Genomic DNA, 15,533 nt, shown 5'->3' with positions numbered 1-15,533 from the left:
ACATATATGCTTCAATGTAAACACCTGATCTACACATCCCCTCCCCACTCTGAAACCTCCTTGCTCATCCGCAATCCTACATTCTGTCTTACCTCTAATTCTTTCAATTATAACCCTACCGTACACTTTTCCTGGTATACTCAGTAAGCTTATTCCTCTATAATTTTTACAGTCTCTTTTGTCCCCTTTCCCTTTATATAAAGGGACTATACATGCTCTCCGCCAATCCCTAGGTACCTTCCCCTCTTTCATACATTTATTAAACAAAAGTACCAACCACTCCAACACTATCCCCCCCTGCTGTAATTGATAAATCTTTTAAAGTTGCTAGGAGCACTTTTTATAATCCAAAAAAGGGCAACCAGCCTTATTCAACTAAAAATATGTTGGTTCTCCCTTACCATGAAAACTTGGTTGATATGCCTTCTCTTCTTAAGACTTTTAATATTAAAGTTGTATTCAAAAATCTTGATACAGTAAAAAAACTTTTGATTAAGAATTCCCCCCAAAATGCTGATGGATGTGTCTATAAGATTCCTTGTAAAATTTGCGATAAAGTTTATTACGGTCAAACTGGTAAAAATCTCGAACTAAGATTAAAACAACATAAATATAGCATTAGAACTGGACAAGATTCCAATGCTCTATTTATTCATGTAAGAGATTTTAACCATCCAATTGATTTTCAAAAAGTTGAGAAAGTAGTATCAAGCAAGTCCATGGTCGACAGGAATATAATTGAATCTTGTTTCATAAAAAGCAGTTTTGACAATAATATGAATATTTCCTTTGGTTTATATAAATTAGATCCATTTATAATTAATAGAATTTGGGAAGAATTTAATAATACACTGGACAAATAAATAGCTTGGGGGTGAGTTTTGCAAAGGACCTATCCAAGTTGGCTCGCCGCCTGTCACGTGTGTAACCGTTGTGGGATCTGATAGTGAGGTGCTGGCCGACCCCTTATATAGCTTCCTTGGATGCTTCTTTTTCATAGTTCCTTGATAATGTGAGTAGTCACGAAAGCGCTTGGAATTTTTCTATTCTTTCAGAGTGGTTGTTTTTGCATATTTTGAAATCACCTGTTTACTGTGATCTTATTGCATGTATATATATATATATATATATATATATATATATATATATATATATATATATATATATATATATATATATATATATATATATATATATATATACATACATATATATATATATATATACACATTATATATATATATACACACGTGTGCCTATATGTGGATGCAAGGGCTGAGTCACAGCTCCTGGCCTGGCCTCTTCACTGTGCTGGTTGTTAATATGTATGTGTGTGTGTGTGTACTCACCTATTTGTGGTTGCAGGGGTCGAGTCATAGCTTCTGGCCCCGCCTCTTCACTGATTGCTACTAGGTCCTCTCTCTCCCTGCTCCAAGAGCTTTATCAAACCTCATCTTAAAACTATGTATGGTTCCTGCCTCCACTATGTCACTTTCTAGGCTATTCCACTGCCTGACAACTCTATGACTGAAGAAATAGTTCCTAACATCCTTCTGACTCATCTGCATCTTCAACTTCCAATTGTGACCCTTTGTTTCTGTGTTCCATCTCTGGAACATCCTGTCTTTGTCCACCTTGTCTATTCCGTGCAGTATTTTATATGTCGTTATCATGTCTTCCCTGACCCTCCTGTCCTCCAGTGTCGTCAAGGCAATTTCCCTTAACCTTTCTTTGTAGGACAATCCCCTTAGCTCTGGGACTATTCTTGTTGCATACCTTTGCACTTTCTCTAATTTCTTGATATGCTTGACCAGGTGTGGATTCCAAATTGCTGCTGCATACTCCTGCATGGGCCTGATGTACACGGGGTACAGAGTCTTGAACGATTCCTTACTGAGGTATCGGAACACTATCCGTAGCTCAATCGCTAGTGCACTCAGCTCACACACTGAGGTCCAGGGTTCGAATCTCCTCTGGTACGGCTGGAAAACATTAGGGACGTGTTTCCATAAGACACTGCTGTCCCTGTCCCTGTTCACCCATCAGTTCAAAATGGGTACCTGGGTGTTAGTCGACTGGTGTGGGTAGCATCCTGGGACAAAACTGACCTAATTTGCCCAAAATGCTCAGCATAACAAGCGACTTTCTATATAGTAGAATGTCACGTACTCCACTTTCATACTTAGCAATGATCTCTTTCTTCATCTCTATAGTAATTCTCACCCTTATTGCTGTAGGGTTGGCACTAGAAGCTTTCTTGGGGCCCATGGTCACTTATTTTGCAGATAAAATCACCAAAAACACTGTAATAATACGAGATGTTCCGATTGTATGCTTGGATGTTACCGCGGAGGCTGGCTGGTAAACAATGCCACCGGCGGCACATGTGAGGCTGGCTAAGGGCGCACATTGGACGCGTCTCGGACGAAGAGCGGTGAGCGGGTTTTTGAGCGGTATGCGAGGCAAAATTTTTGCGATAAAAGTGAGCGGTATGCGGATTGAACGTTATGTGATGCCGACGGTATGCAGGGGTCCACTGTACTTGTCTGGTCCCACTGCCTTTGAGGTATCAAGTTCACATAGCAGCTTCTTCACCTCCTCCTCGGTTATGTGTACTTCATCCAGCACCTGTTGGTGTACCTCCCTGTTCTGAATTCCTGGAGTCCTACCCGTTTCCACTGTAAATACTTCTTTAAATCTCATGTTGAGCTCCTCGCATACCTCTTGGTTGTTTCTTGTGAACTCCCCACCATCCTTCCTCAGACTGATTACCTGGTCCTTGACTGTTGTTTTCCTCCTGATGTGGCTATACAACAGCTCTGGGTCAGACTTGACTTTCGATGCCATGTCATTTTCGCACTGCCGCTGAGCCTCCCTTCTTATCTGTGCATATTCGTTTCTGGCTCTTCGGCTGATTTTTTTTTCCTGGGTCCTCTGTCTTCTGTACTTTTTCCATTCTCTAGTGCACCTAGTTTTTGCCTCCCTACACCTTTGGGTGAACTAGGGACTCATTCTGGTCTTCTAATTATTCCTGTTTACCATGGGAACAACATTCTCCTCTGCCTCTTTGCATTTTGTTGTCACAGTCCATCATTTCTTTTACTGGTTTTCCTGCTAGTTCTCTCTCCCACTGAAAGTCTTGCAGGAAGTTCCTCATGCCTCTGTGTGTGCATGTGTGCGCGCGTGCTAACCTAGTTGTGGTTGCAGAGATCGAGTCATAGCTCCTGGCCCCACCTCTTCACTGGTGTGTGCATGTGCGTGCATGCACGCACATGCACACACCAGTGAAGGAGCTATGACTCAATCCCTGCAACCACAACTAGGTGAGTGCACACACACACACACACACACACACACACCTATATGTGGTTGCAGGGGTTAGTTACAGCTTCTAGCCACTATGTGTGTGTATGAACAAAAGCTTGTAATTGTTTTACATGATAGCAGGATTGTTGGTTTCTTTTTTTCTGTTTCAAACATGCAAGATTTCAGGTACGTGTGAATATCAGCCATTTCCCACCGAGGCAGGGTGGCCCAAAAAGCAAATATTTTCATCATCACTACTCCATCACTGTCTTGCCAGAGGCATGTTCACACTACAGTTATAAAACTGCAACAGTAAAACCCCTCCTTCAGAGAGGGAAGGCACTGTATTTCCCATCTACAGGACACAAGTTCAGCCTGCCGGTTTCCTTGAATCTTCTCATAAATGTTAACTTACTCACACTCCAACAGCACATCAAGTCCTAAAAACCACTTGTCTCCATTCACTCCTATCTAACATACTCATGCATGCTTGCCGGAAGTCCAAGCCCCTCGCACACAAAAACCTCCTTGACCCCCTCCCTCCAACCTTTCCTAGGCCGACCCCTACCTCACCTTCCCTCCACTACAGATTTATACACACTCGAAGTCATTTTAATTTGTTCTATCCTCTCTATATGTCCGAACCACCTCAACAACCCCTCCTCAGTCCTCTGGATAATAATTTTGGTAATCCTGCATCTCCTCCTAATTTCCAAACTATGGAGTTCTCTGCATTATATTTACATCACACATTGCCCTCAGACATACAGATACATAAACACTAATCTCTGTTCAAAGGAGACTCGAACCTATGAATCTTGGGACGAGGTATGCAGTGCTGTAACCACCGTACCACAATGGACCAATACCTTGGCGCCCAGCCAACGCTAAGCATTTTGATCCAAGCCAGTCAGCATTCAGGCAGGTGGCCTCAGCTATTTCATCTCATCCCCTGCATGCATCGACCGACTAGATTTTTACAATGTTTAGAATTTGCAGAACAGGCGAAATATTCACAAACACTAATCTCTGGTTGAAGGAGACTTAAACCTGTGAACCTCCCTGAATGCTGGCTCCCTTGGATCAAAATGCCTAGCATTGGCTGGGCACCAAGGTATTGGTCCAGTGTTGTACGGTGGTTAGAGCACTGTATACCTTGTCCCATGGTTCACAGGTTCGAGTCTTCTTCACCCAGAGATTAGTGTTCGTGAATATTTCGCCTGTTCTGCGAATTCTAAACACATACATACATACCGTGTGAAGCTCTTGCTTCACATGGCGAGTCTAGGTTTGATTCCCAGCGAAGGGGTGGTAACATCGGACGTGTTTCCTTACACCGGTTGTCTATGTTCCCCATCAGTAAAATGGGTACCTGGGTGTTAGTCGACTGGTGTGGGTCGCATCCAAGGACAAAACTGACCTAATTTGCCCAAAATGCTCTGCATAACAAGGGGCTTCCTATATAGTAGTATGTCATTGATGTCAGCTAGGCCTGTACACTTTGTACATGTACTAAATAAAGATAAATATAACACACACACACACACACACACACACACGTATTCATTTATTTATTCAGATTTGGATTTAGTATTATGATTAATGAGAGCTAAAGCCTATAGATTAAAAGTTAAGAGAACATTCTATGATCTGGCATTAGAAGAGTATGATATTTTAGTATAAATTGTGCCAAGAATTTAGAATCTATGCAGTAGTTCTGTGCTCATGAGGCCTGGTCACAGACCGGGCTGCGGGGGTATTGGCCCCTGGAACCCTCTCCAGGTATACTCATGTAAAGATTTTTGAAATACAGTGGACCCCCGTCTTACGATGGCATCGCATTACGTTAAATTCGCCATACGATACACTTTAACGCAAAAATTTTGCCTCGCCTCACGCAATTCGTCCGGGATGCATCCCACGCGTGGCCTCAGCTGCCCCGTGCGTGCCAGTGTTTACAAGCCAGCCAGTGCGGTCGCATCCACGCATACATTCGGTACATTTCATATTATCACAGTGTTTTTAGTGATTGTACCTGCAAAATAAGTCACCATGAGGCCCAAGAAAGCTTCTAGTGCCAACCCTGCAGGGAAAAAGGGTGAAAATTACCATGGAAATGAAGAAAGAGATAATTGCTAAGTACGAAAGTGGAATGCGTATCTCGGAGCTGGCCAGGTTGTATACCAAACCCCAGTCAACCATTGCTACTATCGTGGCCATCAAAACGGCAATCAAGGAAGCTGTTCATGCAAAAGGTGCAAGTTTGTTCTCGAAACAGAGATCACAAGTGATAGAAGATGTTGAGAGACTGTTATTGGTGTGGATAAACAAAAAACAGATAGCAGGAGATAGCATCTCTCAAGCAATCATTTGTGAAAAGGCTAGGAAGCTGCATGACGATTTAATTAGAAAAATGCCTGCAACTAGTGGTGATGTGAGTGAATTTAAGGCCAGCAAATGTTGGTTTGAGAGATTTAAGAATCATAGTGGCATACATAGTGTGATAAGGCATGGGGAGGCTGCCAATTTGGACCAAAAAGCGGCTGAAAAATGTGTGAAGGAATTCAAGGATTACATAGACAGTGAAGAATTGAAACCTGAACAAGTGTTTAATTGTGACAAAACAGGCCTGTTTGGCAAGAAAATGCCAAGTAGGACGTACATTACTCAGGAGGAAAAGGCACTCCCAGGACTTAAGCCTATGCAAGACAGGCTTACTCTTCTGATGTGTGCTAATGCTAGTGGTGATTGCAAAGTGAAGCCTTTATTGGTGTATCACTCTGAAACTCCCAGAGCGTTCAGGCAAAACAATGTCGTCAAGGCTAATTTGTGTGTGATGTGGAGGGCAAACAGTAAGGCATGGGTCACTAGGGACCTTTTCTATGACTCGTTACACCATGCATTTGCCCCCACTGTGAAAAATTACCTAATGGAAAAGAAATTGGACCTTAAGTGCCTCCAGGTATTAGACAATGCTCCTGGTCATCCTTCAGACTTGGCAGAGCGACTTTCTAGGGACATGAGCTTCATTAACGTCAAGTTTTTGCCTCCTAATACCACTCCTCTCCTGCAGCCCATGGACCAGCAGGTCATTTCAAACTTCAAAAAACTCTACACAAGACCTATGTTTCAAAAGTGCTTTGAAGTGACCTCAGACACTCGATTGACTCTAAGAGAGTTTTGGAAAGATCACTTTAGCATCCTCAATTTTGTAAACCTTATAGGTAAGGCTTGGGAGGGAGTGACTAAGAGGACCTTGAACTCTGCTTGGAAGAAACTGTGGCCACAATGTGTAGAAGAAAGGGATATTGAAGGGCTTGGGGCTAACCCGGAGAAGCCTATGCCAGTTGTGGAATCCATTGTGGCATTGGGGAAGTCCTTGGGGTTGGAGGTTAGTGGGGAGGATGTTGAAGAGTTGGCGGAGGAGGACAATGAAGAGCTAACCACTGAAGAGCTGCAAGATCATCTTCAACAGCAAGAGACCAGACCTGAGGAAACTGCTTCAGAGGAGGGGAGAGAGAAATTGAGGAAGTTGCCTACTTCAAAGATTAACCCGTAAACGGTCCAAGCAGATCTACATTCATATGCGTAGTGCTCCAAAAGTAGATCTACGTTTTTTTTACATATTTTCAAATATATCAAAAAAAAAGTAGATCAAAGTTTTTTTTACACGTTTTCAAATGTAAAAAAAAAAAAAGATCTACTTTTTTTTACATACTTTCAAATGTTGAAAAAACGTATATATGCATTTGGACCATTTACAGGTTAAGGAAATGTGTGCAAAGTGGGTTGAACTGCAGATCTTTGCGGATGAAAAATCACCCTGAGACAGCTACTGCAAGCCGTGCTGGTGACTATTACAATGACAATGTTATGGCCCATTTTTGGAAAGTCTTAAAGGAATGGGAGGTACAGGCCTCTATGGACAGATATGTTGTGCGGCAGAGGTCCAGTGACTCTGGAGCTGGTCCTAGTGGCATTAAAAGAAGAAGGGAAGTAACCCCGGAAAAGGACTTGATACCTCAAGTCCTAATGGAAGGGGATTCCCCTTCTAAACAATAACAACATCCACACTCCCCTCCTCCCATCCCATCAATCATCACCAGGTCTTCAATAAAGGTAAGTGTCATGTATTGTATTCTTAGTGCATGTCTTCTTAAGTTAGTGTGTATTAAAATTAATATTCATGTGGTAAAAATATTTTTTTTCATACTTTGTGGTGTCTTGCACGGATAAATTTGATTTCCATTATTTCTTATGGGGAAAATTAATTCGCCATACGATAATTTTGTCTTACGATGAGCTCTCATGAACGGATTAATATCGTAAGGCAGGGGTCCACTGTATATAATCCAAATAAAATAGCTATTGTTAGCAACATGAATTTACATACAGATCATATTTACTAAAAGTTAAGCGTATTACCAAAGAAAACATCTAACAAATCTCAATAAACATTGTCAGATCAAACCTTGTGCATGTTGTCTAGGTCAGCAAGGTATCTCTGCATATTTTGATCTTCATGATAAAGATGAGCAACTGCAGTGGATGCATGACAGGCCTGAGCAATAACTGCACCTACAGACCACGCCAGTGAGGTCATAAGGTCTGTTCGCACCACAACATACTGAACAAGTCCTAGTGTGGCTCCTGACATGGCCTCTTGCACCTATTTAGACATTATATAAAAATGTATTAATAAAAGGATAATATTTAAAATAGTTTTACTACAGGATGTTCTCATATGACATTATAACTCATTACAGAATATAGTCTGCAAGTGTTGATATTTAACCAGCTCCTTTATGACCACTTCTTTGCAACTAAACAATTTGCTTAATTCTCTCTAGGGCATCTTTCATCATATTTTGATGAGAGTTCAGCATTAATAACTAGACAGTATATTTACAGTATAATATACAGAAAACATGCACATGAAATTATAATACTGTATTTTCCATGCCGAGACCCTCAAGTGTTCAGTCTACTATGCTAACAGAGATTGCCAGTAGGTCAGAGTATTAGAATACACAATAGCATTGGATATTGCAAATTATACCTATAACACTATGCTGTGCATAACCAGAGGGTTTCCCATAAAATTATTACTAGTAATATGTGTTTTTAATAAGCTGGCTAAGTGTACTGAATTAAAATTTTCTGTCCAGGCATAGGCCTAAGAATTTATCCTCATTTTTTCAAAGTACTGTACTGGTAACTATTTTTCCCCAAAACATATACACTAGTATGCTTTTTTATTTATTATCCAAGTGTAGACTTTATTTTGTTCATCACTGACTGTAATTTAATGGAAAATGAGTCAGTTTAATAAAATAAAAGTGGTGTTAAAAGCTAAGAGCATTGGTTTATGATGTAGGGTGACATTTTGCAGGTCACTGATAGAGTAATAGAAGAGGCTCCGGAATGTGCTGCAGCGCTGTATAGCACTTGTGGCTTACCGCTTCTTTTTGATTATAATAATAATCCAGAATGTGCTAGTGTACTTTGGGAACCAATATTTATTGGTAAAAGCAGTTTTGATTTGTCAATTATGGTTACATGCTGGCATCTATCACTGAAGAGACACTGAAATATAGGAGTATGGGACCTGATGTGTCACTGATGAATATTGTTGTTATCACTGTCAAACGTTTTCTAGATCAATGAACAGCTGCAGAGGAATTTCGTTCCTATCAAGTTTTACCTAGATCATGTCTAATATTCATATTATAGTATAATTTGTGTTCTCTTCAAGTCTGGATCCATATTGTTAAAGACTGAGCATATACTTTATTATGTACAAGTGTAGTTACTTGTAAACTAATTTTTTAATTTGTTTGCAAATACATACAGTGGACCCCCGGTTAACGATATTTTTTCACTCCAGATGTATGTTCAGGTGCCAGTACTGACCAAATTTGTTCCCATAAGGAATATTGTGAAGTAGATTAGTCCATTTCAGACCCCCAAACATACACATACAAACGCACTTACATAATTACACTTACATAATTGGTCGCATTCGGAGGTAATCGTTATGCGGGGGTCCACTGTACTGGTAGATTTTACATTAGTTTATAATTCTGAATGTCAAATGCATCTCCACCTTTATGGATGGGGGTTATCCTGACTCATTTGAGGTCTAGGACATTTTAAAATTTGAGTGATTTGCTAAAGAGGATTGCAATGGCTGATGATAATGTTTAAACATCTTCCATATATATCATGGTAGGCATTTCAGTTGAATTACTTGCCATTTTTGACTGATTTTATTATAAAACTTATTTCAGAGGGTGTGAGCAGTGCAAAGTATAAGAAGTTTGAGGTAACTGCCAGTCACATATGGTACTTACTGATATTGGTTTCAATCTCTGGAACATTGTTTGAAGGATCAGTCCCAATGGATAAGAAGAGGCAATTAAGTTTTACACTTTACAGAATAGATAAGAGTTGAGGCTAACTATCTTTTTTGTATTATTTGTAGTATTTTCAGAATGAACACTAAACACTTAGGTCATGCAATGCCTGGGAATGGGAGACGATGGGTATGATACAAGGAAAAAAGAGGTAGCTCCAATTCTTAGATCAAGTGCTCCTGATGAATGAGACACGTGCAACATATGGGTATCTTTATTGTGAAAATGTTTTGCCAGTCAGAGGCATCCTCAGTTCAGTAGAGATGAATGGTGAAAAATGAAAAGGAGTCTGAGGTAATGGATTGATCACCTCAAATTCCTTCTCATCTTCCACCATTCATCTCTGTAGTGAACTCAGGAAGCCACTAGCTTGTGAAATGTTTCTGCCTTAAACATACCCAAGTGTTGCACAAGTGTCTCATTCATCAACTTACCAGTTTTCTGAACCATTTCTAAAGCACTTTTTTTCAAAATCCAGACACTCCTTTGAATGGCCCTTTGGAGAGAGTATTATTTTATTCTCAATGGTACTTTGGTAATGTTAATCAATAGAAAGTGGGGTGGCCCGTTGTCCTGTCAGTAGACAAAACTTTTGTTTGCATTATTAATTCAGTTATTAACCTAGAACAACCAAAAAAATAGCCATGTCATCAGACTGACCTATTTTTATTGGGGTCCTTTAATCCTTTTCCCCACACAAGTTGGTTAGCATCCAGGTACCTACTTATTGCTAAGTGAACAGAGGCAGCAGTTGTAAGGAAATATACCTAGTGTTTCTACTTATCTGAGGCTTGAACCCTGATCCGTCAAGGTGTGAGTTAATTAAGGCTGTCAACTGAGCCATTATTTTGGGGTTCTATATGTTAGTCCAAATTTTGTCTAATAGATGTATTTAGATTATTAACCTAGAGATTTAGCAATCTTGGATAAACCAAGAAAGCCAGTCATGACTTATGGTATTTCCATTCAGGTCCTTTGATCCTCTTTCTCAGGATGCAGCCCACAACAGTTGGCTAATGCTATGTAAACAGAGGCAACAGATTCTAGGAAATATGCCATTGTTTACATTTGTGCCAGGATTGAACCCAGGTTCTTTAGATGCGAGTTGAAAGCTCTAACACTTGAGCCAAAAGCCACAATCATGATTAACAAGTAACCCACCTGACAAATTGTGGGTAGTATTTAAAATATTACAGAGGCATACAATGGGTCCTGGGACTGGGTCCCTTGAAGTGTAGTCAGTTCTCATAACCACACATAGCATGAATTGTAAAAACAGTCAAATGGGTGGCTGTTATTATTATTATAATAAAAAAGAAGTGCTAAACTGGGTGGCTGTTGATCGAGCCTTGAACAGTTTAAATATGCCTGTTTTACATGACCTGTGTACAGTGGGTGTCTGTTTTCTGTTCACAAAGCACTTTAATTAACATCTTATTTCTTACATTTACAGCTTTTTAACTGTAACCTAACCAACTTTGGCTAACTTAGCTTACTTAACCTTGCTTAACTTAGAAATGGGCTGCAAACTCTATGTAAAAGTGTGACATAGGAGGATGGGTTGTGATGTACCATACAGTGCTTAGATTTTATTCTATATATATATACATTTTTTTTAATATTTTATTAATATTTTATTCGGTTTCAAATGTGATATGTTATAACTGAAGGCAGAATTATTACACGTATTTCAATCCTATTACATATAATCATTATAGTCAACATTTCTGCCGAAAATGCTTTGCCATAACATTGAGGTTTCATTCTAACGAAACCTCATATGTAATACAATGTTTTCCAATACCATAACCAACCAGTAATCATACAAATTGTATAGCCAACCAAAGTAATCTCGATGTATTCAAGAGAAATAAACATTTCCGTCCTTTATCTTATAAACAAGAGTGATATATTATGACAAACTAGGATATCCCTACAATTTCCAGAAAAGAATTTATTTCCATCAGGGATCCTATGTGGTTTATCTAGCAAGAGGTTTCTTCCACCTTCCTATCTTCATTATCCGGTCCCCACTAATATTAAACCCAATGTTCCCCAAACCCGTTTGAAACCTATATGCATGGAGCTCAGGAGAGCGACATCATTAGTATTCAATATTATTCACATTCTCGATAAAGGACAATATATTTTTCCGCCACATACCTGCTTTAAAACGTCAACACAAGGGGTCGGTTAACCACCCAAACCTTATTAATTATGGTTCCGAGTTTCTTGCAAATATAATATTATGTTGCATCTGATTATGTTACTTTATATCACGTCACTGTCTGACTATATATATTATATTGTATATTATGTTATATCTATATTGCAATGATTTTACCTACTTAGTTATTTTATTTCGCTATACTTGTATCATACTATGAAAGCATTTGATTAGTTTACACCCCACACCCATCTTGTAGGAGTTAGTCCGAGGATTACTACCCCTCACGTGTTGGGTATTGGGTGTATATTAAAAGAAAAAAAAACGCTGCAACAGGCCTACTGGCCCATACTAGGTGGGTTGAACTAATACCCACTCATGTTGTGGAAAATTGCATTTAGCTGAATGTATCATTATATACATAACAGTAAATAAACAAAGATAATTATTATTTATCAGTTAGACAAGTAGGAATTTGGGACACCTAGGTCGCAAAAAATGTCCCTCTTCGATACCTACCACTGTCATATCCACCAGTTGCTCTGGACCTGTTATTAAATGAAATCTACATACACCAGGAATGTTGGTAAATATATAAATTTGTGGACTGTATATTAAAAATAATAAATGGTTATATATATATACACAATTACATAACAGAAGGAAAATATATCTTAATATCACTCACCAATTTGACTGGAGATTAATGTGTATCATACTCAGAAAACCTCACTCTAACTAAATCTATGAAAATAATGCTGGCCAGAATTACACACAAATCTAGAGAGCTTATCTGAGGTTCCTGGAGCTGTCTTGTCCAGTCGTCTGATATCTCAAGTTATGCAGGAATGCACATCCACCAATTTCGCCTCCTATTTGAGAGGTGTCAGCCCAATTTTAACCTCTAGAGCACGAAAAATTCTTCCCATTCACTCTAACGTTCTGTTCAATTCAAAACCAAGATGGCGAGTCTCGTCTGCGCAGACGCAGGCTTTCCGTTTTCTATGACATAAATATTATTAAATACAGTATGGCCATCTATTTACATATAAATACTGAATTTCTGGAAAATATATACAGTATTTTCCACACTGCGGCCGGCCGGAGTTCGTTGTTAAACGACTCAAATTACTCCTTCCTTTAGGAGACGATTCCAGCCGGTTCTGGCCACTCAGGCTGTTCTCCTAGTAGGTCTTACTACGATTTCATTTTCCGGCATCACTTGGTCAGCGTTATCTTCCATATCACTCATGTCACTTTCCCTCAGATTTTCATTTACGTTTGATTGAACACCTAATTCCAAGGGAATCAATTTATTAATTGTGCGTAAACTTTCCTGGCCACGACACAACACTTTGACATTCCTGACAACACCTTGTGCATCTGGGTACAATGTCAATACTTTGCCCAAAGGCCACAATGTTCGATGTTGTTCAGTATCAATCAACACAATGTCACCTTGTTGAATGTTCTGTCAATTTACTGCCTCTGTCGCACCATAAAAGTGTTCACGTAGTGTAAGAAGATATTCCTTACGCCACACATTAGACCAATGATCAATTACTTTATTTAACATTTTAAATTTATCACACAACACTGCCGCATCATTGTAATCTTCATCACTTTCTTCCGGATTATCTCTATAGACAGGGGCAGCTTCCAATTTCCTTCCACATATTAGGTGAGAAGGTGTTAATACATCTGCATCAGGTGTATCACTCATGTACGAGAGTGGCCTATTATTTATACGATTTTCTGCCTCCACTAACACTGCACGGAATTCTTCCAAATTAATTCTCTTCCGGTGTAGTACTTTGCGGAGACACCTCTTCACTGTGCCTATCAGTCTTTCGTACAGCCCCACCCCCCTGCCAAGGGGCTCTAGGAGTAATAAATTTTCAGGTACACCCTCGCTGGGTTAACAGAGATTGAACATCGTTACTATTATTTAATTCTATCAAGTGTTGAGCACCTGCTACAAAATTTGTGGCATTATCCGAAATCATCAACCTCGGACAGGATCTCCTAGCTGCAAATTTTCGAAACAGCTGTATAAACTGTTCTGCAGACAAGTCCTGTGCCACTTCTAAATGGACTGCCCTAGTAGCAGTACAGGTGAACAAACAAACATACACTTTCAGTGGAACACCATCTGAAGTACCTGTTAAAATTATTGAACCACTATAGTCTACACCTGTTACATCAAATGGTTTCACTAATTGTACACGCTCCTTTGGCAATGGTGGAGGACCTGGGTACATATAGGATCTGGCATCCACACAGCGACATATTACACAAGATTTAATCACCCTTTTTACATTTTGCCGTCCTTGTGGAATCCAGAAAGTTTCCCTAATACAATTTAAGGTATCTTGTACCCCACCATGCATTACATTTTTATGGGCATTTAGAACAATCAAATTTGTTAGATGATGAGTTTTGGGCAGTAAGATAAGATAAGGTAAGATAAGATTTCGTTCGGATTTTTAACCCCGGAGGGTTAGCCACCCAGGATAACCCAAGAAAGTCAGTGCGTCATCGAGGACTGTCTAACTTATTTCCATTGGGGTCCTTAATCTTGTCCCCCAGGATGCGACCCACACCAGTCGACTAACACCCAGGTACCTATTTGCTGCTAGGTGAACAGGACAACAGGTGTAAGGAAACGTGTCGAATGTTTCCACCCGCCGGGAATCGAACCCGGGCCCTCCGTGTGTGAAGCGGAAGCTTTAGCCACCAGGCCACCGGGTGTTTAGCATAATCACCCAATTCAGCATTTTGTAACCTACCTCTGCACCTAATTACACTGTTCTCTAAATACAGCCCCAATTTCTCTATTATGGAACCTTAAATGTCTTTAGGTACACCGCGGGGAGGAGTTCTTAGTCCCATGCTATTTAATATTCTGATTAATGCTCTCCTAAATGTTCTACCTGCCTCACCTAAACATATAGCTATAAGCTATGCTGATGATATCATGATCCATACAACAGGGCATAAGAAGATGAATACCATTCTTAATGAAGTTCAAGCAATTTGTAATCGACTAGGCCTCATAATATCTTCCTCTAAAACAAAGATATTAACAAGCAAACGACATCCCCCACCCATCTATTTGCAGGGTGAAATCATTAGCTACGTTAAAACTTACAGATATCTTGGTGTAGATGTACCCTTTAACAAATCCACTATACTACAACTAAACAAGAAATGCAGAGCTAGGCTAAATGCTCTCAAAGCTGTTGCTGGCTACAACCCCAACTATAGTGCTAATGTGAGAATCGTGAGAATGATGTACATAGCCTATGTTAGGTCCTTAATTGATTATGCTGCTCCCATGTTGATATTAGCTAGAGAAAGTTCTCTCCGACCCTTGGAGTTAATGCAAAATGAAGCTCTCAGGATTATTCTTGGCTGTCCCAGATCTACAAAAGTTCTTAACATGAGGAAGGAGCTTGGTATTTCTAGTATCAGTGATAGGATTGTTGAAATTAACACTGTACTCGGTATTAGAATGTTGAGAAACGAACCAGACACTGTCACAATGAATCTTACCAAGTGTCTAGAGATAAATACACACAGATCTAAATGGATTGTGAAAACGTGCAATTACATCAAGTTTTATAACCTGCATGAACTGTATC

General features: G+C 39.7%; 1 protein-coding gene across 3 annotated transcripts in view; it reads right to left on the bottom strand.

The window, feature by feature from the left end:
• The window catches only part of LOC138852726 (putative peptidyl-tRNA hydrolase PTRHD1), a 15,664-nt gene extending 3,624 nt beyond the window's left edge, over positions 1-12,040 (bottom strand). Inside the window, exons 1-2 of one of the 3 annotated variants that reach the window (XM_070085221.1) lie at positions 11,886-12,040; positions 7,778-7,975 (exon numbers count right to left, since the gene is read on the bottom strand). In XM_070085221.1, the coding sequence (XP_069941322.1) occupies positions 7,778-7,963 (186 nt within the window). In that variant the 5' untranslated portion in view covers positions 7,964-7,975; positions 11,886-12,040. Of the gene's footprint in view, positions 1-7,777; positions 7,976-9,659; positions 9,702-11,659; positions 11,702-11,885 lie in introns of those variants that run through there. The other 2 variants (XM_070085219.1, XM_070085220.1) reach the window with 2 other exon arrangements.
• Between the last annotated feature and the right edge of the window lie 3,493 nt (positions 12,041-15,533).

This window comes from Cherax quadricarinatus, chromosome 15 (genome assembly GCF_038502225.1).
Source record: "Cherax quadricarinatus isolate ZL_2023a chromosome 15, ASM3850222v1, whole genome shotgun sequence".
Taxonomy (NCBI): domain Eukaryota; kingdom Metazoa; phylum Arthropoda; class Malacostraca; order Decapoda; family Parastacidae; genus Cherax; species Cherax quadricarinatus.
This window is presented reverse-complemented; position numbering and strand designations above follow the sequence as displayed.